At 54.1% G+C, this 27,385-nt stretch overlaps 7 protein-coding genes across 7 annotated transcripts; 6 read left to right on the top strand and 1 right to left on the bottom strand.

Moving 5' to 3' along the window:
• PV07_04987 (uncharacterized protein) lies at positions 1–1,103 on the top strand. The gene is made up of 2 exons (XM_016391848.1): positions 1–680; positions 768–1,103. Exons 1-2 carry the CDS (start codon positions 288–290, stop codon positions 879–881), a joined length of 507 nt encoding a protein of 168 aa, XP_016249367.1. The 5' UTR covers positions 1–287; the 3' UTR covers positions 882–1,103.
• A 1,492-nt stretch (positions 1,104–2,595) lies between these two features.
• PV07_04986 (uncharacterized protein) lies at positions 2,596–4,906 on the top strand. The gene has a single exon (XM_016391847.1). It carries the CDS (start codon positions 3,149–3,151, stop codon positions 4,748–4,750), a length of 1,602 nt encoding a protein of 533 aa, XP_016249366.1. The 5' UTR covers positions 2,596–3,148; the 3' UTR covers positions 4,751–4,906.
• Positions 4,907–5,125: 219 nt separating this feature from the next.
• Positions 5,126–7,615, top strand: PV07_04985 (uncharacterized protein). The gene has a single exon (XM_016391846.1). The coding sequence runs from the start codon at positions 5,162–5,164 to the stop codon at positions 6,833–6,835; it is 1,674 nt and encodes a 557-aa protein (XP_016249365.1). The 5' UTR covers positions 5,126–5,161; the 3' UTR covers positions 6,836–7,615.
• Positions 7,616–9,684: 2,069 nt separating this feature from the next.
• On the top strand, positions 9,685–10,855 carry PV07_04984 (uncharacterized protein; the record flags this gene model as incomplete). The annotated part of the gene is made up of 2 exons (XM_016391845.1): positions 9,685–10,542; positions 10,604–10,855. The coding sequence occupies exons 1-2, from the start codon at positions 10,066–10,068 to the stop codon at positions 10,853–10,855; spliced, it is 729 nt and encodes a 242-aa protein (XP_016249364.1). The 5' UTR covers positions 9,685–10,065.
• A 4,418-nt stretch (positions 10,856–15,273) lies between these two features.
• PV07_04983 (uncharacterized protein) lies at positions 15,274–16,421 on the top strand (the record flags this gene model as incomplete). The annotated part of the gene is made up of 5 exons (XM_016391844.1): positions 15,274–15,295; positions 15,401–15,449; positions 15,500–15,599; positions 15,658–15,804; positions 15,881–16,421. The coding sequence occupies exons 2-5, from the start codon at positions 15,437–15,439 to the stop codon at positions 16,419–16,421; spliced, it is 801 nt and encodes a 266-aa protein (XP_016249363.1). The 5' UTR covers positions 15,274–15,295; positions 15,401–15,436.
• A 272-nt stretch (positions 16,422–16,693) lies between these two features.
• PV07_04982 (uncharacterized protein) lies at positions 16,694–18,373 on the top strand. Its single transcript, XM_016391843.1, has one exon. It carries the CDS (start codon positions 16,767–16,769, stop codon positions 17,919–17,921), a length of 1,155 nt encoding a protein of 384 aa, XP_016249362.1. The 5' UTR covers positions 16,694–16,766; the 3' UTR covers positions 17,922–18,373.
• A 7,321-nt stretch (positions 18,374–25,694) lies between these two features.
• PV07_04981 (uncharacterized protein) lies at positions 25,695–27,376 on the bottom strand (the record flags this gene model as incomplete). The annotated part of the gene is made up of 2 exons (XM_016391842.1): positions 25,695–27,110; positions 27,197–27,376. The coding sequence occupies 2 exons, from the start codon at positions 27,374–27,376 to the stop codon at positions 25,695–25,697; spliced, it is 1,596 nt and encodes a 531-aa protein (XP_016249361.1).
• Between the last annotated feature and the right edge of the window lie 9 nt (positions 27,377–27,385).

The raw sequence follows: 27,385 nt of genomic DNA, 5'->3' as shown, positions 1-27,385 counted from the left end.
GCAGATTGGCACGCAGATTGGCACGCAGATAGGCCCTCAGATAGGGCCCTATTCTCAAGGCACACAGGCCTATTGGGCGTCAAATCAGGCAGGTTTTTATGCCTCCTGAAGGGTCAACCACGAACTAGTTTACTAGGAAAACGCTAATAAACTAGCTCCTTGGCTCCCAGGAACTTTGGAAAGATTACATCTATAATACTGAAATAAACAGGTCAGGAATGTGACGCTGTATTTATGAAATCTATTTTCACAACACTGGCTATGGGACTCACAATGAATCGGCGCCTATGTATAGCGACAAGAACATCACTAACTATAATGCATTGTCATGGTCGTATCAGGTCTGCAAAGAGTGGGGTTATATTCAAGACGGATCCAATGTTCCCGACGACCGACTTCCTCTCATCTCTCGTCTGCTGACCATCAGCTATCTGACGCAAGTATGCCGATATGCCTTTAACATTACCACGCCGCCGAATGTCAACGCGGTCAATAAATACGGCGGTTTTAACATCTCGTACCCGAGACTGGCGACTATCGGAGGTCAGGCCGACCCCTGGCGGCCCGCTACAGCATTAGCGACATTGTCTGAGCCTGATGTTCTTAACCAAACGAGTACGCCAAGCGAGCCTGTCATTTTGATTCAAGGAGCAGTGCATCACTGGGATGAAAACGGCTTGGTGAGTCTTTCCCCAAACGATGCCGACCGACATTGTCGGATTAGTGCTCTTTCCATTGACATGACGCTGACTTTCTGGATCTTGCAGTTTCCAAATGAGACCACACCAAACCTGCCCCCAGCTCCAGTCGCCAACGCACAAAGGCAAATCGTAGAAGCGGCCCAAGGTTGGATGGTAGAGTGGAAGGCAGCCCGCCTCTAAGTACTCGGTACTCCGCAGGATCTGCACGCTGGTCACTTTAGGCGTCGGTGGATGAGAGTGGGTGGGGAGTGCGAGATGTCAGAGTCCCAAAGCCTGGTCCGTGGTAGGGTTTGCTCTCCTCTCTGGCGAGATGAAAGGGAAGTGTAAACTCAAGTCAATTGCAAGGAGTTGGAGCTTTTCACAAATACCTGGAGAGTTTTCAGTACAGAGGCGGCTTTTGTACTCCGTACAAGGAGCTTCCACACGGTCCCCTTACTCCGTGTCGCCGCTTCAGTGATCGACGGGCCTCATATGACGCCGGGAACTTCAGGGTAAGACAGAGTATTTATATACGGAGTAGTGGACGCACCAGTCCGAACAAGCGAGACTGACAGAGCAGATCAGCGGTGTAGTCATCTCCCATCTCCACCACGGGCTGCCTGGCCGATCGAAGGTACCAACTCGGGATACCCGGACTTTGTATGCGCCGTGCTCATAGACCAAATCCGACGGACGTAGTGGTGGTCTGTACGTGCTCAAGGTCTGGATCTAATTTACCGGGACAGCATAGTCGAAGTGAGAATGATGTTGAGATGGTGCTAGACCCGTAGGTGGGAAGCAGGTGCCATACTACGAGGTATTTGAGGCATGAAAAGGGGTCGAGTGCTTGACAGTTCAAATGACATCATGGGTCCGTCTACCCACACGTCAAATTCACCGCCATGACTTTCAAATGACAACTGCGCCTGCGCGCAAAGAGAGCCACTCACTACACCCATCGACTTCTCTCGCCCACCTGCAGCTATCTTCATCGCTGACGCATCTTTCCCTGCAAAGCGTTCGGCACGCACAGCGCCAGTCACTTGTTCAACCACGAGCCCGAAAGAGACAAATTAAGATTTGCTACCTCCCTCGAAGGCCGAGCTCCCAGCACGTCTGGCCTCGCGAGATCCTCGTATTCGAAAGGGGCTGGACCCCGGCAGCGTGGCGTTTGAGACTGCAGCCAACCACGACAACAAGCTCTGCCACTGTCAGACGTGGTCGAGACAAGCTGCGAGGGCACGTGTTTGAGCTTGGATCCCACAGTTTTCTCCTCCGTCCGTTTTCTGCACGAAACCCGTGCCGTGGGCCATGGCCTTGATGCGTGAGAGTGGACCAAGCTGGCTGCTGGTGGACAGTCCTTTGGCGCCCATTCCCGCCTTTGGTTGGGCACTGCTCAAGCCTCGTCACATTCACCATCACCTGGACGAATCTGTTCACGCCTCTACTTTAGCCTGGAGCCCTAGGGACCTGTTGGGCCACTGTGCCAGCGCAACCGAGGTCAGGCGTGGGTGTCTGGTACCTGGCGCTTTCCCCGGAATGGCGCGGTCGGTGTACGTACAAGGACTAAATCCATCTCGATTGACTGTTGACGTTTTTTTCTCCTCGCTAGCAGAAGGGCCCGATCACTGGGCGGATGCCGCCATCCACTCTCCACATTCTCAATTGGCCGGTCGGTATCAAGACGCCAGAACATCAATATATCATCTGCCTGGATGTGATGCCGGCGCCTGGAAACTTCAGGAAAAAGAAAACATCAAAGATGCTAGCTACAAAGGCCCTTGACTCTGGTGCCAATTCGGCAGGTCTCCGTGGTTTGCTGACGCTAGGTCAGCCAAAGAGTCCACCTTGTCGTTGCGGTGTGTGCCGGCGATGAAACGTTGGTCCTCCACCAGACTTCCCGTCTACTCCACTTCCCCTCGAACTTGCAGCAACCTCTGACACTCTTCATCAAAACCCCGAGGGTTGAGGCCCTTCCTCAGCCTGGCTCGTGCTGGCCGGCGGGCTCACATCCAGGCTTCCTGCAATCTCACTCTCGCTTGGAGAACCTGATCGTCACTCTTCCTTTTTCTCCGGCTTTCTCGTCTGCGAGATAGAGTTGTCTCTTATCCTCAATCAGGTATCATCCAACTCTCTTTACTGGGTCGGGCATTTTGGTTTTCTCGTCAAAATCCTGGTCGACCACTCTCATTTTTAGCCTGGGTGGTCCTTCGTGGCGTGCACTTGTCCTTTCTGTTCGCTTGAGCCAACAAGGCGGGCAAGGCTTGAAAGCCTGCGCTGTCCTGTGTCATGGCCCGATCTGTCTGTCCGGGTTGGCCCCGTTCCATTTGAAAACCCTGTCGCAGCCTCAACGCCGTCAAACGGATCCTGCTACTTTTAGAGTTCCAGGTGACAGCTGCCTCCAGCAGCCAGACCCTCTCAGGAATTTCGCCAGACTTCTCCAGATTTTGCTACCCGTTGTTCCACGCATGACTTCCCGCAACAGTTCTTTACCGCCGCCCTCCGACCTCGATACGCCCTCTACCAGTCTCACCACCTCAGACGCCATGGACCAGGTCCTCAAAGCCCGAAAGATGAGCTCGGCCTCTGCTCGGAGGAAAAAGTTCCAAGAACGACAGCAGCAGCAGGCCATGGACCGGGAGAAGCTCGCAGAACACAAGAGGAGGATTTTGATGTATGATCATATGGCAGAGCATGCATCGGAGCCCGCGGATGGGCCTGGCAGCGAGAGCTCTGCGGACGACGTCGACATGGACGCTGGGCGCTTTGATCGGGAGTCGTCTGTGGAGACGCCGTCGGAGAGAAGCATTCTGACACCAGATGAAATGGCTCAGAACAGAGCTACCTTTGGCAAGCAAACCTCACCTGGACCAGATCGGGTTGCGGGTCTCAAAATACAGATACCGGATGAAGAAGAGGTCCTCGAACGGATGGACATAGACGAGGTCCGTGTCGTCGTGCCACCTTCTCCGAAGCCTGTCCTTCAAGCTTCTCTGGCTTCCTGGTCCGACTTCAGATACGACCGCTATTCCGTAGTGCTCGACTCTCCACTCTCCGAGGCTCTAAGTCCTGAACTTGACAATGAGGAAACATTCTCCCCCATCGAAACAGCGACACCGATATCCTATCAACAACCAAAATCCCGCCCTTCACTAATATCTATTGCCAGCCTCTCCCACCGAGGCAAACGAAGGACGGCCTCCATGCAGAGTCCTCTGTCGCAAACTGTGCCGCAAACGCCGGAACGACCATCAAAACGTCAGTCGATGACCAGTGTACATTCAGGATTCCCTGCCTCAGAGGCTACGCTGTTCGAGGTCCCAAGCTTACCCGAGAATGCTTTCGAGCTCATCGCCAATGCCAGTCAAGAATCGCTTCCCTTGTCTATGAAGGAGCCAACCAGGTCCAAAGCCGAGAGGAAATCAAGTATGCCGCGATTGTCGACTGCGCTAAGCCACGCGCGCATGAGCAGCATCAAGAGCTTCATCAAGACCCCCACAACTGCAACTACGCCGGTGCCACAAACACGATCATCCTCTCGGCCCTCAAGTCATGTGAGCAGACCTTCAACTGCAAGCACACTGGCCGCAGACCCTTATTTTATGATGAAAAACCCGGCCGCGTCGACGAGTTCAAGTAACCTTTCCTCGATCACACGCCCGCTCACATCCCAGAATGCTTCAGCTTCAATGGTGGGACCCATCAGCTCCAACATGACGGCATTACCATCCCTCCCGACTCCCCCGGCAGATGAAGACGCTTCAGACCCATTGGCAACGAGACCAGCCATGCAGAGAAAGAAATCCTTTTCCGCGCTCCGGAGACGAAGCGAGAGTATTGGACAAGCCATCAAAGGATTGGGCAAGATCACGACGAAACACGATGTTCCAGTACCGACGAATCCAGGTCTGATGACTCCGAAGAAACCTCAGGCATTTGATTTATCTCAATTCCCCACCCCACCTTTGCCTTCTCCTCGGACTGGGAAAAGTAGTGCAGGCTCATTTACTTCGACCAGGGCAACGAGTAGTGGAGGCCATATAGGACTAGGCCTACGGAGCGTGGAGTGATTTGCACAAAGGTGACAGGATTGGCCTGTCTTGGAACAGAGATCCGGTGTTCAGCAATTCCAGGAGCGAGAGCAACTGTACTCTTTGATGAAGTTATGATTTGAGTCTTATTAGCGATATTGTATAAAAGTGTAGTGGTATTAAAAGGTATTTGGGTGCTCTAAAGGCCATGGCCTCCACACATGGCCACATATCAGCCTTGAAACTGTTGAACGAGGCTGCGTGGATTCTATTGTTCATATGCAGGGTACCTGGTATTGGTCCAAACTATGATGCTCAGCCTCGTCTTTGGTTCTCACGTGACTGACAGCCTCGTTGACGTAGTACGGCTTCCCCCTGCTACTCGTTTTCGCAACCCACGCGTCAACTTTGGTAAGTGACCTTCTTACTCCGCGTCGGAGACTCTCAGAGATGCCGCCTCAGAGCAGAGGGGGATCGCCTGCTCTAGGACCACGTCCCTACTCAAAATCGGATGCGCTTCCACCCACCCTGCGACCCTACCTAGAAAACCTTCCTTCCCCAACCGCATTAATCCCCAATGATCAACGCACTCCGACCGGCCCTCGCATGACCATCCCGGACCGCGACATCTCAACGCCGACGCCAAGCCCTCAGAGGTCTCGAGCCGCAACTGCGTTCGAACTTGGTGCCGAAGATAAAGAAGGGAGCGAAGACGGAGACGCAGGTGCACTTGGCTCAGGCGGAAGAGCTTCGCCCTTGGAGGAGATCGGACACGAACAGGACGGTATCGACCTTGATGTGGCAGGGGTGACTTTAGACGACGACGATTTCGAGTCGCACTACTCTCGTCAGGAGTCTTCGGAATCAGAAGATGAAGGAGAATTAGTTGAGGCCGAGGGTGAAATAGTCTCTCACGAGAACTACAACGACGAAGAACGAGAAGAGGATCAAAATGGTGCTGCTGGCCCAGGAGAACATCTGCCGTCGGCTTCAGAAAGGCCAGAGTCGTTATCTCGTGTGCGCTCATTGCCTGCTCGACCAACGATCTCACAGACATCAGGGCATTCCCAACCGCAGCATCAGAGAGAGGGCTTGCACACCTCACAGTCCACCACAGCTCTCCCACCTCCACCACCGCCTCCGCTGTATCCTCCATTCTACAATCGACCCCCGACTCCCCTACCACCTTCTCCCAGCTTAACTTCTCTCCTCCGTCCCCCGTCCTTGCTCAACCGGTCGACTGCCTCAACTCGGCCCACCACACCAGACAGTTCGGATGTGGAGACGCCCAACGACACCGAAGCAGCTGTCGCACATTCAGCTCGGCGCGCTCACCCGGTACCGCCAACATCACCCAAAGTTCCCACGTACGAGTACTACGGCTTTGTCTTATACCTGGCCTCGACTCTCGCCTTTCTGATCTATATCCTCTGGTCGTATCTCCCGTCTCCTTTCCTTCACGCTCTAGGGATAACCTATTACCCGAACAGATGGTGGTCCCTCGCCATACCTGCCTGGATTGTAATGCTTCTTATTTTCATCTACGTTGCCCTTTTGAGCTATAACGTCGAATACCTTACTCTTCCTCTGACAAGCCTGGAATGCATGGTCGATGCGACTGCAAATGTGGCGATACTTGACGAGTCGGGACGAATTAGGAAAGGGGGGAGCAAAAGGCTGGTAAAGGAGTTGGAAGATCGAGTCAGGCTTGAGCGGGAGATGGAGAGCGTAAGAACCAAGAGCGGCAAAGGCAGGAAGGCGTCCAAAACTGGAGTCGAAGCATCTCATCGATCAAAGGAAAAGGGAAAGCGAAAGCCCTCTCGAACAAATATGGATCATCCATCGCGATCCGACCTTCGGGCCTGGGACTACCAGTCTACCACGTCTACTCAGCCTCCTGCCACGTCCTCTCTCCCCGACCACCGGCCTACGGCCAATTCATACAACTATTCTTCAACGTATCCTTTCATCCCAGCAACTACGCAATTAGCTCGTTCCCAGTACGATTATCAGACACAAGAAGCCTACCCCACGCACCCGAATTGGAAGCTCGTTTGGAACGAAGGAACGGATGCGGTTATGGATGTGCCTATTGGCGGCGTTTGTGAGGTTCTGTATGGCTAAATGAGCTTCCGGACAGCAACGGCCGTTTCGTCAGTATTCCCGCCTCAGATGTTGGGACCAACGGTCCACTTGGATTCTGTGAAGAATATTGTGCCACTTCTCATACCGCTCCCAACAAGTCGCCACCAACGCTTGTGTTTGCGTCATTGGCTATGCGCCAGGCACAGCTAGAGTTTCGACTATGCTAGCTAGGCAAATCGAATAGACACCCGCCACCAATGTTAAGGATATACCATTGGGGAGGACATCAGATCTTTGCAGCGGCCATTGGCAACAAATATTGAAAGACTCGACCTGTACAAGTCCATATTTACCTTTTACGGAACGGCACACCTGTAACAGGACGGATGGAACAGGTGTCCGATCTCAAGTGGCCTTGGAGCTCAATGGCTCCACACATGCATCAGAGCCGTCCGTTCGTCGACACCACGTCTTGCGCGAAAGATGACTGCATGGCCAGACCATTGAAGCGATTTGCCATCGCTTTGATAACAACCACATATCCTCTGCAGTGCTTGTTATGTAAGGGAGCTTGCGTGTTTCGTAAGCCCGATCTTTGAACCGCAGATGCTAGCTGCAGACAACCTGGGGCGCGGACGAGCTAAAGGATGCCATTCAAAAGCTGTGGTCCTCATTGAACAGGGGCAGATTCACATGGGCGGCGGGGACCGTCTCACAAGCGCGAACAACGCAGCTAGAGCCGCCCTCAACGCATGCCACAGAACCGTTGAGTCGACTAGACTTCCGTGCCTAATAACGACGTCGACTGGCCTGACACATGCAACTCCTTCAGATCGCTGGGGGGGCAATCTAAAGGGAACCCTACCCTGAATGCCGTTTCTTGCGCCTCGCTTGTCCTTGCCTGCCTGGACGAGGTGCTGGCACATGTCGCTCTCAATGACCAGCCCAGGGAGTCGGAGTGCCACCAGGTTGCCACAAGATGCACGAACTAGGATGTCCTTTTGCCTAACTGGGTTCGATGCAATCGGGAGTCCACACGATCCAGGTTTCATTCTCGGCAAGGGCTGGGTGGGATTGGGACGGGGAGCATCGGCAAAGCCTCCTGGAAACCCTTCCAATATTTCAACCACGATATAGCCGTCAATGATACCGTTGCAGAGTCGGAAACCCAAACGTTGTACCCGCAGAATCCATGTCTTCAACTGTTGATTTTGAGTGACCTATTGAGCATACTTTTCGAGCCGGTAATCAAACATTTGGTCCAATACTCCATCCATGTGCGGCAGAGTGGAGCGATAGGATCGATGTCGAGCCTACCGACGGATCTGGTGTTTTTGATCCTAGAACTGCGTCCTTTTAGAGAGGGCACCATCTTCAGGGGCGCGGTAAGGCCATATATCATTGTGCTGGGAAGGCTATTGAATGCGACTTTCCAGAATAGTTGAACGCAGAGTCTGCGCCAACCTCGCTCTACAGTCCAGTCGTCGTATGTGGAAGCTCTCTGGATCCGGATGGTACCACCACCTGCCCGAAAAGTTGCGAACTGGAGCTCCGGAAATCAGAAACCGCGAGCCAATAAAGAATGATAACCTGGTATAAAGCGATTGGCCGAATGTGCTGTTCCCAAGCATTGCGGATCGTGATTGGCCTCTGCACCAACTTCCAAATTGTCTCCCCGGCCGCCAGCCTTGCGAGTTTTGCTTACATTGCCACTGCGGTCCATTTACTAAGCGGAGGACAAAGCTCTTTTCGGTGTCGTTTACCGAGCTTTCTGGGGCCCGCCCCGGTTGCCAGTATGTCCGACGAGCACGTTCCAGCGCTGCCAACAGAGCCCTGGCATTGAACTTGGGCAAAAGTGTGCTGCTTCGCACGGTGGCATGACGATGAACCTGGTGGAATTCCGTGACAAGCCCAGAAATTTAGGTTCCGAACCCTGGTAATGGACATGCCTGGCCCTCCAGGTTAACCGACAGTGCTTCTGTCGGCTTCTGGGGGTTGGAGACGTCTAGCAACAACAGGTCTTGCCAAGGCCTAAATTCAACTAACTCGTGCACATCTAAGGAAATTTGTGGCTGTTAAGCGAGCTGTGCCTCATGCTTGCTTCGCAAGCGCAGACCAGCTCGACCAACACCGCCTCGAGGTTGATTATCCAACCAAGTTGATTATAGTACAGAAGCCATTCTCGGCTTAGGGCGGGCCGTGTGGAGGGTGAATATCAAGGAGGCAGCAACAGTACCGAAAGCGGACTGGACCAGCTACAGACGATTCACGGTGTGAAATGAAACGCCTCTCCAGAAGGCTGTGGGAACTGATCACAGCCTTCATCGGTTATGGACGTATTGGAACTTCCAGGCTCGGCAAGATCACCTTCATCGGATATGGATGTGTTGTAACTTCCAGGCTTGGTAAGATCCGGCCGAGCCTATGCAGTTGGTATACAATGATTAACGAAGTCGCGAATAAATATCTATATCGGAAGGCTCCGCATATGTGCCCGAATAGGAAATGTTGCATTAGCCCAAAGCATACGACCCCGAGACTACATCTTCACCAAAGCAGCAAATTCCGAGCCTGTTGTCTCGAAGGTGACGCATCAAGGCGACTGGCAAAGATCATCAACTGCTTTGCCGCTGTATTCTACATGGCGGCCGTTGCGATCTGCACGAATCAGGTGCTGGATCCGTAATATATGGTGATCCTCGACAGCAGGCGACCGACTGGGGGTGTGGGATTTTTCCCACGTTACAGCCGCAGATTACGCGCCCTCTGGGTCTCCGATGGTGGAAGGGTGCCTGAGCTTGGCGACTTAGTGGCCTGATCTGCATGAGTCCGTCTATCTAGTCGCTTGATGCTTCCCACCTGACGAGCACTACTCATCGTCCTGGTGCTGGGCGCCCTGGCAGCACATGGCAAGAACACGGGAAGATGTTGCCGTCGGGGAAAACTCAGCTTCTCTGTTGCTGGCGAGATGCTGTCCATTTATCATGAGGCTCCTTCCTGCCCAGGTTGCTCCATCGATTGCCAGAACACACACTTGTTGATCATTGCCCCCGAACCCGTTGTACGACTAACTACCTTCTTCCAGTACAATCTGCGGTGCTTCCTGTGCTGCTCCAACTCCAGACTATCGACTCTATACTGGCGCGGAACGAAACCAAAGAACAAAGTCAATCTGCCCTTGGGACCCTGATTCCGTTGGGAAGTCGACGTGATACCACGGACCGAAACTAAAGCACACGAGCCGAAGTGACCAGATAGTGGATTGATTCATGTGCGTGGCTTCTCAAATGGCCTGCCCCGGCAGCTGTCCTTCCCAACCAGCACCGACATCATCCTCGCCACAACACACGAGCCAACCTTTACTGCTATCGGACAGGAGCCTTGTACCCTGTCAGTGTGGCATTTGTCCCGAGTTTTATGGTCTCCCTGCTACAAGCCCCGCAATGTCTGTCTGCTCCTCCTTCCAGAGCGGGATGTCGCCCGGCACCAGGTTAACGGGCATCAACGGCCCAACCATCGAGTTCTTTCAACCTGCTCACGATAGTGCCATGTGTTTCGGAGAGCCTCCAAACCTGGACATGGGTGGCTACTCAGACAGCTCACCTTGCCTGAACCAACCCGATCCAAGCTATGGCGCCTCTTCGATGGTAACGAGCGTGCCGGAGCATACCAATGGCGCACCGAGCAGTCCGGAGTGTGTAACTGCGTGCTTCGAGCCCATAGGCACGATTGCCACGCGGAACGAGGTCAGTGTAGGCATTGATGACCGGGCTGGAAACCAAAATCCACTGACATTTCATCTCACAGAGACGGAAGGCACAAAACCGAGCGGCTCAAAGAGCTTTTCGCGTTCGCCAACAGCAAGCTTTAGCAGAAGCGCAAGCTAAGTTGCGCGCCTTGCAGGCAGAACTGGATGGAGCTACTGGGAGAAAGGACCATTTTGAACGATTATACAAAAGTCTCAGCCGCGAGCACGAGCAGCTTCTCAGAACATTTCAGGAGTTGCTGGTATCAGTCCAATCGAGGTCTCCAGGAACTGAAGTGCAACTGGTCCTCTAGTTTTGAGTCTTCTCCTCGAGCTGGGGGGACTAAATTTACATGTATACATATATGCGGCTAATTATATCCAAGGCTAACCTTCAGATCTTTCATGCGTGCGTCGTCCATTATTTACCTCAAAGGAAATTGCAGTGGGAGTATTACACCTTGTAGGCAGAGGGCCCCTTGATGCGAGGTTCCGTGGATCGAGAGTTCCCTTCGAGATCTCTCCATCCGACCAGTATTCCCGATTCGGTAAAAGGTCATCGCTGGAGCTCGCTTGACGAGGAGGGGTGTCAGCCGCCGTGAGCACCTCTCAATTGGCCACATTTCTCACCGTCGGATAACGTGTTGCCTTCTGAGCGTTAGTCATCAGCTGAATGTCTGGGACCACAGGGCCACTGGGATGTGGGAGGGTGGTTTGAGCACCCCGCAAGGATCCCGAGGCTTCTTCTCAGCATGGGAGGGTGATTCCGCCGTTGTCTCTGTGTCGCGAAATGCTTGATTGTCCGGCTCATTGTCTCTGAGTCGGAACCACTTGTCACGAACATACTCGTGGGCACGTCTCGCCCCTGATTCCAACCAGGTGTGTCGGTAGCAATCCCTCTTAAAGTTGCGAGAGGTGTAGCAGGGGGGACCAGAATATCGTCGCCAGTCGAGCCTGGAGCGGCCCTTACATTCCACCTTATCCGCATCTGGTGTTTGCAGAAAAGCATGGCGAGCGATCATCATCGCCACGCCAGCAAATGGGATGCCGCAACAAAGAAGCCGGTGGTCGATTCTGGATTCGAGTTCGTGTTGATGGGAGCAGATGGTGCCCTCGACAAGGCCGGCATCAGCCAAATAAGAGCGCATACTACGCGAGAACTGCATAGGACGAGACGGCAAAACGGCCAGGTATGCCCATCCCCTCAGACAGGTGACTTGGGCGGTTGCAATGCCTATGCAACAACTGCCTGCTGGCTGCGAACAGAGCAATGCAAGGAATGCCGCTTATCTAATCCTGAGGTTCCAGGTCCTGCCACGACGACGCCGCATACGCACGGGTAATATATATTTTGGTTCTCAGTTCGATCCTTTTCACTCGCTTCCACAGCTGTCGATAGAGGAGCACATACCGGGTATACTGGACGAGGTCAAACATAATGGTGAATCCTAAGCCCTCCCCGGCTCTCCCTTTGCCATACCGGTTCTACGGGTCGTTATCGCAGGTATATATGTGACTTCAGCCTGCTGATAGCGTTTGTAGTTTTCGCCGTCTACAACCAGAAAAGGATGCAACAGAGTGTATGGCCTGAAGGGACCAAAAACAGCACATTCTTCGCCTCAATGCTGCTTCTGTGTTCGGTTCATCTCGACGGCCTGAACTCAAGGTCGACGTCGCCAACGACCACTGCTTTGAAGCTAGAAGCCATGCGCCGAGTTCGCACCCTTATCCAGCAGTCCACCCCGGTTGCAATCATGAGCTGCATATCTGCCATTGCTTCTCTTGCCACGTGTGCTTTAGTAAGTGAGATTTTGAACTCCCTTTCACCATGGTTGGAGTCAGCCTGCACGGGCGAAGGTGGCGATAAAGAAGGCGATGGGGTCAGACTGTTGCTGACTTTGTAGGTACGTGGAGAGCCGGCAGGGGCAGAGGAATATGTTATCCACCGAAACGCCTACGCCGTTCTCATAAGAGAAGCAGAGAAACTGCACATGTTTGATGACTCAAGGTTCTGCAAGGATGTGCTGAGGATCATCATGATGATCGCGTGAGCATACGAGAGACTCCGTGATTTGATGCAGCGAAGCTTACCATCAGCGCAGAATCTCGAGGAGATGCAACATACCCGTGCCTGGTCTCGCTCCTCCATTGAACCCACGCACTGCTGTTAAGGAATATGAGCAGATCTTTGAAGATAGATGGCATTCGAGAGTTCAGGCTGACCCGGAGCTATACTCACCCTTTTATGATGGGCGAATAGATCCCAGCGAAGATCCGTTCCCGTTGGTGAGAAGAGATCACCTGCGGCTCCTCCTCCAGATGATGCAATCAGTGGTCAAAATCTGGCTTCGACGAAGCACATGCTCATCACAACAGCAGCTTACCGCGGATGCAATGATATCAATGTCTTTTTGTCAGCGTATACTGGCCATGCCGTCTTCGAAGGTTCCCGACTTACCGTCTTCGGCGGATCACGTCTACGAGGCCTGCAGATTGACCTCTATTCTATTGATTCGATCGGTTGAGAGTAACAGACACTGGCGTTTTGTGGCGCGAGGCACTTCTATACTTCAAGACATCCGAGATGCGCTCCAGAAGACCGACCTGGACAACCTGTGGGACAAGGAGATTGGCCTCCTATACTATGTCGTGTTGATCTTCCACACCGCCACCTTCGACTCACCACATTACCTGCTCAGTCATCTTCTGGAGACCAGGATACATTTTGCGGTGACGTACTCTTATGACGACTGGATTGGGGCGATGAAACCCATGTTAACACTCTACGAGTTGATGCCGAGCAAAGAATTCAGCTTGCCAGACCGCACCGCAACACCGGGTTCCACCGCCGTCTATATGGAGACATTGGCCGATCTCCAATCGACCGCAGAGCCCGATAGCGTTATACTTTCCCCATGACGCTGGAACGAGCAGTTGGGGATACATTCAGTCCTCACTCAAGCATTGGCGCTTTCTTGCACAGTTTACGTCGAGGGCAGCCAGAACATGGCTACTAGCCGCTGGGATGGTGAACAGGAACAGCGATACAGCCTAGCTTGTACTAAATGCAAGGCTTTGCAGATGGAAGCTGGTTGGTTGTGGCTACTCTCCCAGAGCCTTTGCGACTTTTCCATGTATTACCTGCAAGGACTTTGCCTAACGGGCATTTTGTCAAGAGCTTGTGGCCACGCCGTGCATACAAGTATGACACCTGGAGAGCCATATCCAATGAAACGGAGAAGGCGGAATTGGTCTCGCATTCCCGCTATCCATCCAGTGCCCGTTGCAGATGCAGGGATGAAGATCTCCCCAGTCTCAAGGCTGTCATGGGATCATGAATTGATCGGATCCGCTCAGGGTCCATGGACGCTCCCTCTGGACTAGGCCAGGCTCAGGGAGTTGCAGAAAGAAGGCCAATCGACGACCAGTCCGTGCAAGTGCAAAGCCCATCGCTTCTGTCAGTCTATATATTCGACGATGCAGGGCCCACGGCCGGCGGCGAACTCCATATACACTACGATTCTCGACTTGGGCGGTAGAAATCTGGATTCCACTTCTAGCATGACCTTTCCCGTCGCCACATGGACAGAATGAAGGGAGTCTGTGCTGCTCGCAGAATGGAGACGCTTTGGGAAGTATTGCCAAGAGCCCTGGATATATAGGGCCAAGTTTGTCACAGATTATGTGATGGGACTTCCGCCCTCGTGGAGGAATGCCATGGGCGAGGCCCAGGAGTTGGATATCATTCCCGACAGGGCGTGAAGAAACCCATGCTGTTACGGCCAATGACTGTTTCCACGCGAATACTTTACGCGACCTCTAATGCTCGGTACGAATCGTTACGAGCCAGGTATGCAGGGTCTGATCGCGAAGACTGGAGACAAAATGAAGGCATGATCCCATAGCATGACGGCGTTTGGCGCCCGGTGTGATCGACATTTGTCACACCACTCCGACCTTTCCCGGGGAATCGAGTAAACTCAGCGCACCAGGCGCTACCCAACAACCAGGAGACCGACCTCGAACAAGTATTATATGAACCATGGGGTGCTTAGTCTGCGCGGCTTCTATTTCTCATGGATATTGTCATCAAGACATCACCATATCATTTCTCCCCCTTGAGGCTATTCCCTATTACAACCAGCGTGTGTCTGCCGTGGAATTGACCAGGTGATGAAAGGTTTCACGGTGGATGTCTACGCCGTGAAACCGGAGCTTGCCACAAGAGCGTGAAAGCCTTTGCATAACACATTGGCAACCACGACCTTCGCTTATCCTTCACAGTAACATACCTCTGGGGAGTCGGGCCATTTTCAACCCCGGATCCAGTATTCAAGCAGCATGCTGGAACAACAGTTCTTCCGGTGAAGTATAGTCTCCTGGTGTACGGTGGTTCCTCCGTATTCGTATTCCAATGGCGACGGTGGACAACCTGCAGGGCCAATCACAGCCTGCCACCAGACAATGAAGAATATCTCGGCATACCCGCAAGGCACACTTCGCCATAAAACAGTGTCAATGATGGACAACCATGCCAATGTCAGTGTGGTCGTGAGAGACACGAGATTCATCCCATTGGCCGTATCAACATTGAATGCCCGAGAGATTAGGGAGTCGGCCTTCTAGCGGGAAGGCAAGGCTGACTCCGATGCCGAATACGAATACATGGCAGACCGCAATCTTCACGAGGGTATGTTGGTGAAGAGGATCTTATATTCACCATCACTTTGCTGTTCATGCGACAATTCGTGCTGGTTTGTGACTGCTCTTCCCTCTGGTCTTCCTGGACTTTTCATCTGAAAGTCATATTGTGCCATTGACGTCCTCGCCGGTGTCGCTGACCTATTGCGTCAAAGCAGTGCGATTAGAGAGCTTTGCCTGCCAATCTCGAGACTATGGATGATAACCGTCGGTTCTACTGACATCTTTGGTTGAGCGCACAGCTGATCAGAGCAAAGGCGACGTCAACAAATTCCTCGACAACATTGCGCGAGGGCCATCGGCTGTGTTTGCAACCTTCTTCGCCGCGTCTTGTGTCTTGCATGCGTGGCAGAGCAGGTGAGTGTCTCCATTTCACTATGTTCTATGCAGACTGCTAATCGAGTGGCTCTGATAGGAAGTACAAATGCTGGAGCTACACATGGCCACTTCCTTGCGCATGCATTGTTATGACGGCAGGCTTCATCTGTCGAGAGGTCGCCGCAGACTACCATGATGCAGACGGTTTGGGCAGTGCGGTTCAAGGGCTATTCTATAGCGCCGCGTGAGTTCAAGAGCATCCGGTCTTCCTCCACACGTCTAGCAGGGATTGGTTGCTGACAATTTCTTGTATTGAGTAGAGTCATATTCACCCTCCCGCTTTACAAGTTCCTGCTCTGCTCGTCAGTCACCACCGAACTGCTGCCGCGACTCAACTTGACTATTTCCTACATCATGATCTGGACCTTCACCAGCGCCGTCATCTCCTGCACCGCTCAGGGCGCGTCGACGTACTTTAACCCAGACGCCAAGAAGGGTACTGTCACTTCGTCTCTTGCACTGCTCAAAGCAAGCCTCTTCCTGCAATTGGCTCCGAACGGGGCATTTATCTGCCTCCTTCTCCTATTGCTCTTCCGACAGGATGCGAATGCCGCTCGTCGACGAGCACTTCTGATGTCGTCGTTCGTGTTGATGGCGCTGATCTGCGTGCGCAATCTGTTTCGGACCATTCAGCTCTTCAGCTCACCACGCTCCCGACCGTGGACCGACGAGGCGTATTTCTGGGTCTTTGAGGGTTGTGTGATGCTGAGCTACACGGTTCTGTTTCATGTTCTGCATCTGGGCAAGTTCGTTCCTACTGGGCTCTATGACTGTTCGCAAGGAAGACGACGGTGTAGTTGAGTGCACAAGGGTATCTGTGCATGTACTGTGACTACTTGTCGAGAGTCTGGTGTATGGCTGTTGTTGGAGTACCCGTCCCCTGATTGGCCAGCCTCGCTTCCCCTTCAAGCATCTCAGCCTTGCAGCAACATGGACCAATGGGCGGCCTGATGACGTTGATCCATGGATGGAACCTCGGTGGATCCTCCGGCAGTTGTTGAAAGTTCGATTTTTTCCTTCTTGCACCCAAGTTGATTAGTTGGTACATAGCTAGTTAGAAGTTGCGTCGTGTTCTGTAGTCTCTTCACATCCTAAACTCGAGCTGTATAGAGAAAAACCCCCATTAGAAAGGACACTAGACTCACCATGCCGCTTCCAACCGGAGTGTATCGCGCCGACCAGGTCGGGTCCCTCCTTCGGCCGAAGGAGATCCTCGAGGCCCGTGAGAAAGTCGCGGCGGGAGAGCTCTCCAAGACAGATCTGCGGCAGCTCGAGGACAAGTACATCGCCGACGTGGTGCGGAAACAGCTCAATGCGGGCCTGCGGGCCATCACCGACGGCGAGTTCCGGCGGGCCTTCTTCCACCTAGACTTCCTCCAGCACCTGGACGGCATCGAGGTGCGTGGCAACATGATGTCGACCAACACGTCCAAGGGCGGGTTCGCGCCGCCGAAGCTGGTGGTGACGGGCAAGCTGGGCCATAGCCGGCCCATCCAGGTGGACGACTTCAAGTTCCTGGAGCGGCAGATCGCCGAGGCCGGGGGCGCGGGCGCGTTTGGCACGGTCTCGTCCAAGGTGGCCATCCCCAGCCCGACCATGGTGCACTTCCGCGGCGGGCGCGAGACGATCGACCTCGACGCGTACCCGTCCATGGACGCCTTCTTCGACGACCTCGCGCGCGTGTACCAGGAGGAGCTGCAGGACCTGTACGACGCCGGGTGCCGGTTCGTGCAGCTCGACGACACCAACCTCGCGTACCTGTGCGACCCCAAGATGCGCTCCGAGGCCGAGTCCCGCCACGGCGCCGACGCCAAGCAGCTGGCCAGCCAGTACGCCACGCTGATCAACCGGGCCATCGCGAAGCGGCCGGCCGACATGACCATCGGCATCCACCTGTGCCGCGGCAACCACCGCAGCCAGTGGTTCGCGCAGGGCGGCTACGAGCCCGTGGCCGAGGTGCTGTTCAAGGACCTCGACGTCGACGTCTACTTCCTCGAGTACGACGACGCCCGCTCCGGCGACTTCAGCCCCCTGCGCCACCTGCCCCCGCACAAGGTCGTCGTGCTCGGCGTCATGACCAGCAAACAGGGCGCGCTGGACGACAAGGCCGCCATGGTCCAGCGCCTCCACGAGGCCGCAAAGTACTGCCCCAGGGGCCTCGAGCAGCTCTGCCTCAGCCACCAGTGCGGCTTCAGCAGTACCATGGAGGGCAACGAGCTGAGCGAGGACCAGCAGTGGGCCAAGATCCGCCTCGAGGTCGACATTGCGAAGACCGTCTGGGGGCCCAATACCGCCGAGTGAGGGATCTCTTTACCCCCAAGGCAATCATAGTCGGAGGGCGGGGGGAAACAATCTAGGTGTGAAAAAGGAGGGGGAAGGGGGTGGCGATGATTGTTTTGCGTAAGAAAAGATTTCTACTTCCGGTTCTCCGGATGGTTTGGGAGGGTTTCACACTCGATATAGAGAGAGAGAGAGAGATGGGAGGCAGCGAAGTCGGAGTGTTTGGTTTGGTCCGTTTTCAACAACGGTCAGATGATGCAAGATGGTCCGAAAGACGACGGGATCAAGCTTGCTCGATGCACATACCGGGGTGAAAAGGCGAGTCATCTCGTCAAGGTTAAGATCAGGGTGGAGATCGAACTGGCGCTGTTCAACAATTGATACCCAACCCACACCGTGAGCGGTCCGAGAGAGACGTCGGTACAAGAGATAAAACATAATAAAAATTTCATATACAAATACCATCGAAACACTGCGTCAAGTTGGAAAGGATTTTCCATGAAATTCTACCAAGAAACCCTGGACCAGTCTATTTTGTATGGACCATTCTACCACTTCTCAAACGTCCGCGTCTCCACCCACCTCCCGAACCGGACGACCAACTTGTCCGTGCGCGTGAAATAGTCGGCGGCCCAGAGCACGGCCGCAGTGGCGAGCGCCTCGCTCACGAAGCACGCCGCGGCCGACTCGCCCAGGTGGGCCTGGCGCCAGGGCTCGAGGACGGGCTTGAACAGGCTCTCGAACACCAGGATGTGCGTGGCGTAGATGCCGAAGGACAGCTCGCCCAGGTATCGCGAGAAGGACCAGGTGAGGGGCCCCTGCAGCGTTGTCGGCGCGTTGTCCAGGCCCAGCACCACCAGCCCAGCGCCGACACTCACCCAGAACGTGTACGTGGCCTCGCCGTACCACCAGGGCACCAGCCGCAGGAGGGCCGGCCACGGGTCCGGGTTCTCCGGGTTGCGGTCGGGATCGTCGGGCTGGCTGAGCAGGAAGAAGCCCGTCGTGAAGACCAGCGTCCAGCCGATCTTGGAGGAGAGAGGGTGCTGCCACCACGAGGGTGGGGGTGTGGTTGGTTTCTCAATGTCGATAATGTCGGCGTCGTGAGGGGGCCGAGGCACAAGACGCCGTCCGAGCCGCTCGGGGTGGCGCGCCAGCGACACGTCCGCGATGAACATGCCCATCAGGAACTCGGCGATGTAGACCGCCCGCCAGTAGTAGGACAGCAGCACTACCAGCAACAGGAACACCATGCGGGCCCGGCTCGAGAGTCTGCACGACGCGGCGCAGAACGCGAACAGCGCAATGCTGCCCCGGTACTCGACCGGTATCGTCCACATCTGGTACAGGTACCGGGAGCGAAACACCCCGCCGTGGACCCAGCCCTCGATGTGGGCGAACGGGTCGCTCGACACAAGCCAGTCCTGGAGCCAGTCCGAGACCTGTTCGAGCAGTGTGTCTTTCCGCTCCGACGCGTGCGGCCAGAACCACCCCAGCCGCGTCAGGACCATGGCCACGAACGTCGCGATCCCGGTCGAGCCGTACAGCCGGAGCCATCGCCGGAAGGTCGAGGACGCGAGACAGTCCAGCAGCTTCGCCGGGTCCTTGTTGCGCATCGCCCTCAGCATGCGGTAGCTGAGCACGTAGCCCGAGATGACGAAGAAGACGGCCACCATACCCGGTCCGCCGCGAAAGAGGACCCGGAAGAACGGTTGTTGGAAGAGCCACATGCTGGGGAGTGGGAAGGCGTGGTAGAAGAAGACGATGAGCGCTGCGTAGCCGCGCAGGGCGTCGAGGTATGCCGTCGGATGTAGTTCTCCCTTGCACCGGCCGCCGGGTTGGATGTAGGTTGGTAGGAGGCTTATGAGGACTCGCAGGGAGAGATGTTTCAATTGAATCCACCACTTACATCTCCGGCGCTCTGGGACAACGAACCCGCTGTTGTGCGGAAGCCTGTTTTCGCATGGGCTATCCAGATCGTCGAGGAGGGGAATCGCCTGCTCCATGGTAGACAGCATGATGGAGCTTGCACCAGGAGACTGTTCCTGGTAAATTCCCGGGACTTGAGGCACTCGAAATAAAGTAAGAGTCGAGCTGTCCGGTTTGGAGGAGGTTGTGATCAGCGATGGAAAGACGGAGCGTGAAGGTTCGCTGAGAAGGAGTCAAGCCAATTTCATCGAGTTATGCAAGTCATCGTGTGCATGAGTAGGAGGTTTGTCTTATTAGGTCGCGTTCCTGCACGACCTTGAACCGCTTGAGCTGGCATTCCCGTCTCGACACGAGGGACATGCAAGGGGAATGAGCACGGCCACTGTGCCACAGTGCCACATTCTTTGAACGGACCAGACCTTGCCGCCATTTATCATCCCTTGACATGTTGAAGGTCGAAAATTCAACAGGCTCTCTGTAATTCCTTGAACCTAGTGGCTGTTTCTGGTACGGGGTCTTGCTGTGCTAGTTATTAGGGATCTTGGATTTATCTCGAACAAAATCCGTCGTGTTTCTTAGGGGGAGACATGTCTGTGGCTAATTAGGACAATTGCGAGGCTGCTGGAACTCTGTGGGCCAGCCCTTGGATACTCGATCCCGACAGACTGCAGCCTCGCCTCTGAGGATCACATATTTTGGCTTTATTCATCCAACCGAAGAGCCCACATGGCCGTGACGTTGAACTCCAGCCACGCTCGTTTGTAGAGACACAAATGCCGCTGTCAAGTTGCTTGGCTAAGGCGGGCAATTTCCACCTTCGGCCGTCCAACTTTCCGCGTTTTCTTTTCCTTCATTCCATGATTGCTATCACCAGCATCTATTTCTCAGTCTGGCGACAATGCCAGCCGCTGTTCCAGTGCTAAAGGTCGCAACTCCTGGCTCCACAGGGGGTTTGGCAGATGGCAGGCAGCACGGAACTGTGCGGTGTCCGATCCGTGTCCCAGATAATGCCGCCCATCATGTGTCCGGACCTCAGTCCCCGGAAATGAGACACTGTATGCAGGTCAGAGAGGCCTTGCTGCGGTACGTTGAGAAACTTGTTGCCAGCTGATGCCTAACTGAGCGGTTGTAGAAGGCTGAGTAGCGAACTATATCATTAAGACCCAACCTGCCAAAATTGTGCCCCAGGTCGTCTGATCAGAACAAGTCCACGAGAAAAACTGTACAAGACGTTGACTTTGTGCTGATACAATGTCGCCTAACGGAACAAATGGGACGATCGAGCCCAAACATGGCAAAATGGCCTCGCAGAACGAGTATATGCCAGAATTGCCCGCCAAGCATCTCAATACTCCCGTTGAAGTCACGCCTTCACCAGAGGAAAAGGCTGCTGGGCAGTTCAATGACGCCAATATCAAGTTGTTCCTCTCTGGAATGCATCGAGATGGTGTGGTCATTCTCAAAGACATCATCAACCCAGACCACCTCGATGTCATTAACGAATTCATGGTTGACGACACGAAGAAGGAGCTCAGCAAGGAGAACCTGTACAAGAACTTTGGTGCCGAGAACATTCAACAAGGTCCTCCATTGACGCCATCAAAATACTTCTTCAACGACGTCTATCTGAACAAGCTGCTCTTTCATGCCGTGAATCTTTACCTAGGACCGAACGCCACATGGAACATGATCAGCGGCAACAACGCCTTACCTCACGGCGTCAAGCGGCAACCTGTCCATTCCGACGCCATGTGCAATCATCCACCAGCACCGTTCTACGTAGTGGCTAATGTCTACACCTGCGACGCCAGCCCGGCCAATGGCTCGACCGAGATTTGGCTTGGGACACATCATTTTAACACCGAGGCCCAGACGCCGCCCGGTCCGAAAGGGGAAACTCACATCACAGATGAATACGTTGCCGAAAGACAAAAGACGCTGCCTGGTGTTCAACCTACAGTGAAGAAAGGTTCGATCCTGTTTCGCGACATGAGACTATGGCATGCAGGAGTGTGCAACAAGTCCGACGACATGCGATTTATGATTGCCTTGGGTTTCTCTGCCAGCTGGTGGCACGGGACGGCCAAGTTCAGAGTTCCTTCAGGGACAGGCGTGTACGAGCGGATCATCCATGGCACCAAGGGACAAGGGATCACGCCTTTGATGGTTGACCTGCCGCCTGATGAGTACGAGAAGCTGCGGGATGCGCATGATTTTAGTGATGTCGAGAAGATGACGTACGAAGGAGAAATCTTCTAGTTGCACAACCGGGGGGAGGTTGTCTGATACAGGGACTTCAGTTAAGGCGGTGGGAATGCCGTGTTCAATCCAGCATCTGTCCAGCTACCTGCTCAGGAGGGTCATTGCATATTCCGCCTCTTTGCGGTCAGAGACGACTACCAGGCCGACTATTACCAGTCCGAATCATGTAATAGAGTACAAAGCAGTCTGCAACTGAGCCATCAATAATGTTAGACGTGCATTGACTCTTCCTCTACATGTTGCCCAGGCTGCAGATTCCCTAATGCAAGCGCCGTACAAGGCTTCCGATCAGCCTTGTGGCTGTAGCCAATAGGAAACTCCAACATCATTCCGCATCACGTGGACGGAACTTCGACATCATCTCCCGGATACCAAAATGTCTATTTTCCATCTTCGTTTGTATCTCCATCTTCTCCGTCCCTTACTCACGGCATCAACCCCGGTAAACCAAGACGCCCACTCGTTAAACCCAGAACAGCAATGATTTTCCGGGTCTCGTGCAACTGTCGATAGCTATACTGGTACATCTTCCGGTATCAAGCTCAAGTAGGAGAGGGACAATGGCACGTTTGAATGCAAGTGTGTTCCTGACGAACTTCCGTACACGCGAGGGCTATGGATCGCGAAGTACAAGCCGTAAGGTGAAGCGGTCTGCCAGTACAAGATACCTATATCCGCCCATCGCTGGTCCAAAGAACATCGCAAAGTAGGTCTCTCAAAATTCAACAGAATGCGTGCTGCCGTGATATCCATTGCTTTCCTTGCCAGCAGCGTCTGGGGTCTTCCCACTGCGTCGTCAGTTCGAGGGCAGAATGCGAACTGTTTCCCTTTCGGAAGTGCCTCGTTCAATGGTTTACTTCAAGCACCCAACATGACTAGGAAGGAATGGTGGTGCCCTCAGTCCATGACATATGGCTTCCTTGGCTTCTCCTATCCAATGGAAGGAGAGTGCTACGATGACAGCTTCGACCGCATCAATGCCGACTTGCAACGCCAGAAGCATGACTTTGGTGCAAGCTTGATCAGAGTCTACCTGCCATATTGCTACACTACCTACATTTGGGAGAATCTGATTAAAGCTGCTGTCGCCAATGATATGGGAGTTGTGGCTCAAGTCGCCTGGCCTCTGAACGGCGATCCGGTAAGTTTGAAGCTCCTACGTACAGCCAGCTATCCGCTTAACCTTGTTCACAGCTTGAATACTGGCAGAAGATTGCTGCCTCCATCATCGAGATCCTCTCCAACAGCACTTACAAGGACATTGCACCCTACGTGTTTCACAGTATTGAATTCGGCACGGAACCAATTGGCGACCAAGATGATGGCGACAACTTCATCAACGACCTCATTGACTTCAAGGCGGCGGTAAAGCCTTATGGCATTCCAGTCGGCATCAGCGAAGACTGGGACCGTCCTGGGATCATGTGTAGTAATTACACAGCAGGCCAAGCGCCGGGCCTCGGCCCTACTGGGAAGCAGATACTTCCGCAAAGCGACTTTGTCCACGCCCACATCATGCCGTACTATCACGGATACAACATATCTGGATCGTGGGACTATATCAGTGACCAGGTGCACTGGTACAAGAACTACACGCCTGTTCCCCTCGTCATCTCTGAGGTGAGACATAATTTCGCCCCCTTTTCGGAGTTGATACTGGGCTTACTTTGACTTTTATTCAGACGCAATGGGCTTGGGAGCTCAACGTTCTGCATCAGGGCAGCAAAGACATTGGCACTCCGCAGTACACGACGTTCTGGAAGACGTACGACGCCAACTGCCAGTTCTTCAAGAAGAACAATGTGGGCTGGTTCCTGCACGCTTGGAAATGGGAAGGGACCTTCAACATGGTCACCCCGAACAACTCGTACGCGATACCGAATTGGAGACCGCAGAAGTGCTAGGAGCGAGGCCGGAATCTCTTCTCTAACACTTCGAAAGAGCAGAAAGCAGAGTGGAGAGGCTGAAGGTAGTAGTATCCAGTAGTATGCAATTAGTCATTCTATCCAGCCACCCTCAATTCCGGCTCTAGAGTATGAAGGATGTAATTCAAATCCAGATCTGAATATTCGCATTGCACTCACGAAGTGGCTACCCTTTGAACCTTCAACCAGCTGATTAACCCACGGTATCCACTTCTGAAGCACCCAAGCGAATACTACGTTGACTTATCGCTGTCTCCATATGTAACGGCAGAAGGACCAGTTCCATCCGTGCCTCTCCTCTCTGCCGGGATCGACCACGGGCCCTGCGGAGAAGAACGCACTTTTTACCCGTGCACGGCGCGAAAATGAGGCACGTTTCAACTTCTGAACCTGAAAGGGGATGTGAATGACCTGAGAAATCTAGTCGAGTGAACAACTGGCTTAAGTTGCACTATGCCGTATGCAAGGCTCCATCCGTCGCCCGCGTTCGGCCCTGGTGTGTCCGCACGGGGCTGTTTTACAGGTATGTACGTCTACTACACGACACGTACTTGGGTATAGGTCCTTCGTATATGCGAGTGGCTGCCTCGGCCGGTACAGTAAGTCATACATACATGCGTACTATCTCAAGCCCTCAAAGGGAACGGCATATACCATCATCCGCGCTGAGGAAATAGTCCCCTGGGGGTGCGCTTCTCGACGCCTGACACCAGTGGCTTGTAACAACCAACGACAATACCACCACCGAGTGACCATCAACGAAGACACCAACAACGAAGCTAGTGGGCCACCAGCAGGAGCAATCAAGAAATGGGGTCCATCACCCCCGAGCCCGACACAATCATCGACGACAGCAGCACTACCAGCAGTAGCAGCAACAGCAGTTGCTCTGCGCAATCGATCTTCCACGTCGTCCACTTCCGCTTCTTCGCGCACATCCCGCCCCCGACGCGCGCCGACATCGCGCACCAGTTCCTCGCGCTGCAGGCGCGGTGCCTCTCGCCGCAAACGCGCAAGCCCTACATCCGCTCCTTCACGGGCGGGCGGGACGTCAGCGTCGAGGACCTGCACAGGGGGTTCCACGCCGTCTTCGTCCTCGAGTTCGCCTCCCGGGCCGACCGCGACTGGTACGTCCACGAGGACCCCGTACATCGCGGGTTCGGGGTCGAGGTGTTGACGGGCGTGGTCGAGGAGGTCATGGTGGTGGATTTTCGGAGGGGGGAGTTTTGAAACGACGACGCGCGTTCTCGCCCTCTACATGAAAATTAGAGCAGGAGGGCAGAGTGATGCTGGGACAGTTGGGGTTGGGGTTTTGGGAAGTAGATTGTGCTTCTGTTGCTGAGTTGGTACAGTCGGGTAAGACGGTCGAAAGGCTGTTGTGTTTATGAGGCGGAAGAATAGAAAGTCGCTTAAGAAAGGTGTCAGAGCTAGACGCAAGGTCTTAATGCGCGACGTGGTGGGCAAGAGGGATAGATGGATCGATGGGAAGGTTATGATACTCGAGGCAGTTGCTCATATTGTATAGATTATGGTTCCGGCGCCTGCCCGTACGCTACGGTCTTGAATCGCATTACATAGACAGGACGAATCTCAACATGGTTACCGGGCCATCTAGCTCCAGACATTGACATGGCATCGACTGCGGCGCCAGGGCACACGCATATGTCCGTCGATGGGGCTCTCAAACTTCCACCTCTCGCGCCTCCGAGATCTTGAAGTCCTTGAACTTTCTCGCCGGAATGCCCGCCTCAAACATGTAGTCGAGTTCCTCGTACGTGCGCCCCTTCGTCTCGGGCAGGCGGAAGAAACACCAGACGGTGGCAATGGTGCTGAGCCCGCCAAAGAAGAACCCGGTCTTACCCCTCCAATTGCCCGAGGACGCATTGAGCATGTACGGAACCACGACGGTCATGATGATCTGGGCGATGGAGCCACTGCTCGTGGCCAGAGCAACAGTCTGCGACCGGAGACGCGTTGCACCGATCTCGGCAAAGATGACAAAGTTGATGGGTCCGACTGTGCCTTGGAACAGGAATGTCAGGATGTCGAGCAGAGCAGCCTGTGCCCAGGCCAGACCCTTCCGCGAGGTGTAATTAGGGACGCAGTCGAGAATGCCGATGATGAAGAGGGAGACGGCCATCATCCCCACACCATACATGTAGATGGTCCGTCTGCCGAAGAAGGACATGAAGACCCACGAGCAGCAAGTGGCCACAAACCCGATGGCGGTGTTGCCGACGCCCATGTCGAAAGAAGCACTGGTGGGCAGGCCGGCCAGTGTGAAGAAGTAGACTGCATATCCAATCAGGGAAATGCCAGTGATGACTTGGAAGATTTGGACCATAATGGCGACTTCGGTGCGAGCGCGACTTGAGGCCCGGAAGCACTCGAGGAAGGTTGTGTCCTTTTCCACTTCGGTCTCGTGCATCGTAGTCGCCTCGATGTTTGCAAGCGTCGCTTTGATATCGACTTTGGGTGACTCTCTAGCAAGTCTTCTCAATGCCTGCTCGGCCTCATCGACTCGGCCTTTACGCACAAGCCACCAAGGACTCTCAGGTGCAAAGAAGAGGCCGCCAGCAAGAATAGGGATCCAAATCCACTGAATGGCGAAAGGGATGCGGTATGCCCACTGATCAGTCCTTTCAGAGAATCCTTTGCCAACTCCAGACGCGACAAATTGTCCAATAACATAAGCAAGGTTCATTCCGGCATTCAGGATACCGCGGAGAGCCAAAGGGCACACTTCAGAGGCATATGTCGGTGCCAGAACGACGTAGGTGCCATAAAGGATACCCGCAAGGAATTCTCCCGCCGCAAGTGTGTGGATGTTGTTGGCAAACATCTGGAGAAAGATGAAAGCAGTACTGAAGAAGAGGGATCCCCAGAAGACCTTCTTTCGCCCCCATCTCTCCATCGGCCACGAAGCAGTGAAGGCTCCAAGGAACTGACCCACGGGCGTTCCCATGCCGAGGACGTTCTGCCATTTCGCCGACACCTCGTAGCCGATGTCGCCCCCATAGTTTGTGCCGTATTTTTTGACAAACGCTGGTAGGGCGTAGAAGCTGTAAATTAACCCTGAATCATAGCCGACCATGACCTGTTCCTTCTTCTCAGCATGCTGCTCTTTGGTTCCGTAGCTCTGTCGAAACAGGTAGACGGACTTGTGAGATTTGCGGCACTTACCAAGGACCAGGCAAATAGCGACGCCCAGAAGACCGCCATGGGGTAGAGTTTGACAGCTTCGATGACTCCCAATGAGTGCTCCATATGAGTGGCGATCTTCGACTGCTCCAACAGTTCGGCATGGTGTTCCTCCTTGACGTTGGTGACTTCACCCTTGGAGTCATCTTTGCTTGAAGACATGATGGAGCT

The sequence above is a fragment of the Cladophialophora immunda genome, assembly GCF_000835495.1.
Source record: "Cladophialophora immunda strain CBS 83496 unplaced genomic scaffold supercont1.3, whole genome shotgun sequence".
Taxonomy (NCBI): Eukaryota; Fungi; Ascomycota; class Eurotiomycetes; order Chaetothyriales; family Herpotrichiellaceae; genus Cladophialophora; species Cladophialophora immunda.
Note: the sequence above shows the minus strand (reverse complement) of the source record. Positions and strands in the feature narration are given on the sequence as shown.

Coding starts and splice junctions, on each gene's coding strand:
- PV07_04987 (XM_016391848.1), top strand. CDS start 288: ATGTATAGCGACAAGAACATCACTAACTATAATGCATTGTCATGGTCG. Junction 681..767: donor ACTGGGATGAAAACGGCTTG/GTGAGTCTTTCC, acceptor TGGATCTTGCAG/TTTCCAAATGAGACCACACC.
- PV07_04986 (XM_016391847.1), top strand. CDS start 3,149: ATGACTTCCCGCAACAGTTCTTTACCGCCGCCCTCCGACCTCGATACG.
- PV07_04985 (XM_016391846.1), top strand. CDS start 5,162: ATGCCGCCTCAGAGCAGAGGGGGATCGCCTGCTCTAGGACCACGTCCC.
- PV07_04982 (XM_016391843.1), top strand. CDS start 16,767: ATGCCGCTTCCAACCGGAGTGTATCGCGCCGACCAGGTCGGGTCCCTC.